The sequence below is a fragment of the Schistocerca cancellata genome, chromosome 7 (genome assembly GCF_023864275.1).
Source record: "Schistocerca cancellata isolate TAMUIC-IGC-003103 chromosome 7, iqSchCanc2.1, whole genome shotgun sequence".
NCBI classification, from domain to species: Eukaryota; Metazoa; Arthropoda; class Insecta; order Orthoptera; family Acrididae; genus Schistocerca; species Schistocerca cancellata.
In genome coordinates, this window is record NC_064632.1 from 596,424,202 (window position 1) to 596,426,171 (window position 1,970).

Consider the following 1,970-nt stretch of genomic DNA (forward strand, 5'->3'; position numbering starts at 1 on the left):
ACTTCAATCATCTAAATTATAGTGAATAGATATTCACTCAATTTGAATCACATGAAACACATTTAGCAACATCTTAACATCATCCATTATAACTTTTTCTCACAGCAGCCAGCATTAGCAACAACAGCGGCGTCACCAGCCACGTCGCCCACGGCAACACTGCAGGTATCGCCAGCCACGTTGCCGGACACAGGAGGAGAGCCAGCAAAGGCCACAAGAGAAGAGGCGTCTCCACCTGCGTCACCATCCGCAGTACCAGTTGAACGACCAGCTGCACCACAAGTGGCTGCACCAGCCGCGTCACCAGCCACAACAGCAGTGGCCAAGGAGGCCACAACCCAACTGGAGTCTCCAGCCGTATTGCCATCCACGACACAACTTGAACCAGCAGCTGCAACACACATGGCATCTCCCGCCATGTCCCCATCTACAACACATGTCTCATCAGACGTGACACAAGTGACGTCGGCACCTACAATTGAAGTGGCGTTGCCACCCACAACGAGAGCAAATCGTCGAGGCTCATCGCCAGGCAAAACAGAAGTTGCGTCACCAGCAGACTATCTAAACACAAAACGTGTAGCCTCATTACCTTTAGAGCAGTTGGTGTCCAAAGCATCGCCGTCAGCCTCCACACAAATATCATCCCCCATCCCCATTGCCTGCTACAACAGGCATCCTATTACCAGTCCTGTTGTCAGATACAACACTCAGCAAGTAACCAGACCTGTTGCCAGATACAACATCCGTCAAGGCACCAAACCTGTTGCCAGATGCAGCACACGCTCTGTCACCAGTCCTGCTGCTGGATACAGCACACATCCTGTCACCAGCCTTGCTGCCCGATACAGCACACGCAGTGTCACCAGTCCCGCTGCCAGATTCAGCACACACTGTGTCACCAGTCCTGCTGCCGGATTCAGCACACGCAGTGTCACCAGTCCTGCTGCCAGATTCAGCACACGCAGTGTCACCAGTCCTGCTGCCCGATTCAGCACACGCAGTGTCACCAGTCCTGCTGCCCGATTCAGCACACACTGTGTCACCAGTCCTGCTGCCGGATTCAGCACACGCAGTGTCACCAGTCCTGCTGCCCGATACAGCACACGCAGTGTCACCAATCCTGCTGCCGGATTCAGCACACACTGTGTCACCAGTCCTGCTGCCGGATTCAGCACACGCAGTGTCACCAGTCCTGCTGCCAGATTCAGCACACGCAGTGTCACCAGTCCTGCTGCCCGATTCAGCACACGCAGTGTCACCAGTCCTGCTGCCCGATTCAGCACACGCAGTGTCACCAGTCCTGCTGCCGGATTCAGCACACGCTGTGTCACCAGTCCTGCTGCCGGATTCAGCACACGCTGTGTCACCAGTCCTGCCGCCGGATTCAGCACACGCAGTGTCACCAGTCCTGCTGCCCGATTCAGCTCACGCAGTGTCACCAGTCCTGCTGCCCGATTCAGCACACGCAGTGTCACCAGTCCTGCTGCCGGATTCAGCACACGCTGTGTCACCAGTCCTGCTGCCGGATTCAGCACACGCTGTGTCACCAGTCCTGCTGCCAGATTCATCACACGCAGTGTCAGCAGTCCTGCTGCCAGATTCAACATGCGTTCTGTCACCAGTCCTGCTGCCAGCTACAACATGATTCGCATTGCAAGATTCTGAATTTCAGTGAAATATATCATTTGTTCTTATTACACTTTTGATTAAATAAAAACAAAATTTTATGTGTTATATACTGTGTCTATTTCTAACTATGCTGATGTATGCGTGTAGAGACACGACACTTACATGTGTGTGGATACATTTTAATGTAATCTGTAATACATAAGCTTATAGACCCGTAGTACTCCACAATTCATCCCAAGTAATTTTCCATTTGCTAATTCTACTGCAGTGTTACTTGACAAGAAAAGAAAACGTTGTTGTTTAGAAGGGAGAGGAACGAATGGAGTATTATGACTACT

General features: G+C 51.8%; 1 protein-coding gene across 1 annotated transcript; it reads left to right on the forward strand.

Moving 5' to 3' along the window:
- The first annotated feature begins 417 nt into the window (after positions 1-417).
- Positions 418-1,668, forward strand: LOC126092928 (uncharacterized). Its single transcript, XM_049908659.1, has one exon. It carries the CDS (start codon positions 418-420, stop codon positions 1,666-1,668), a length of 1,251 nt encoding a protein of 416 aa, XP_049764616.1.
- The last annotated feature ends 302 nt before the right edge of the window (positions 1,669-1,970 follow it).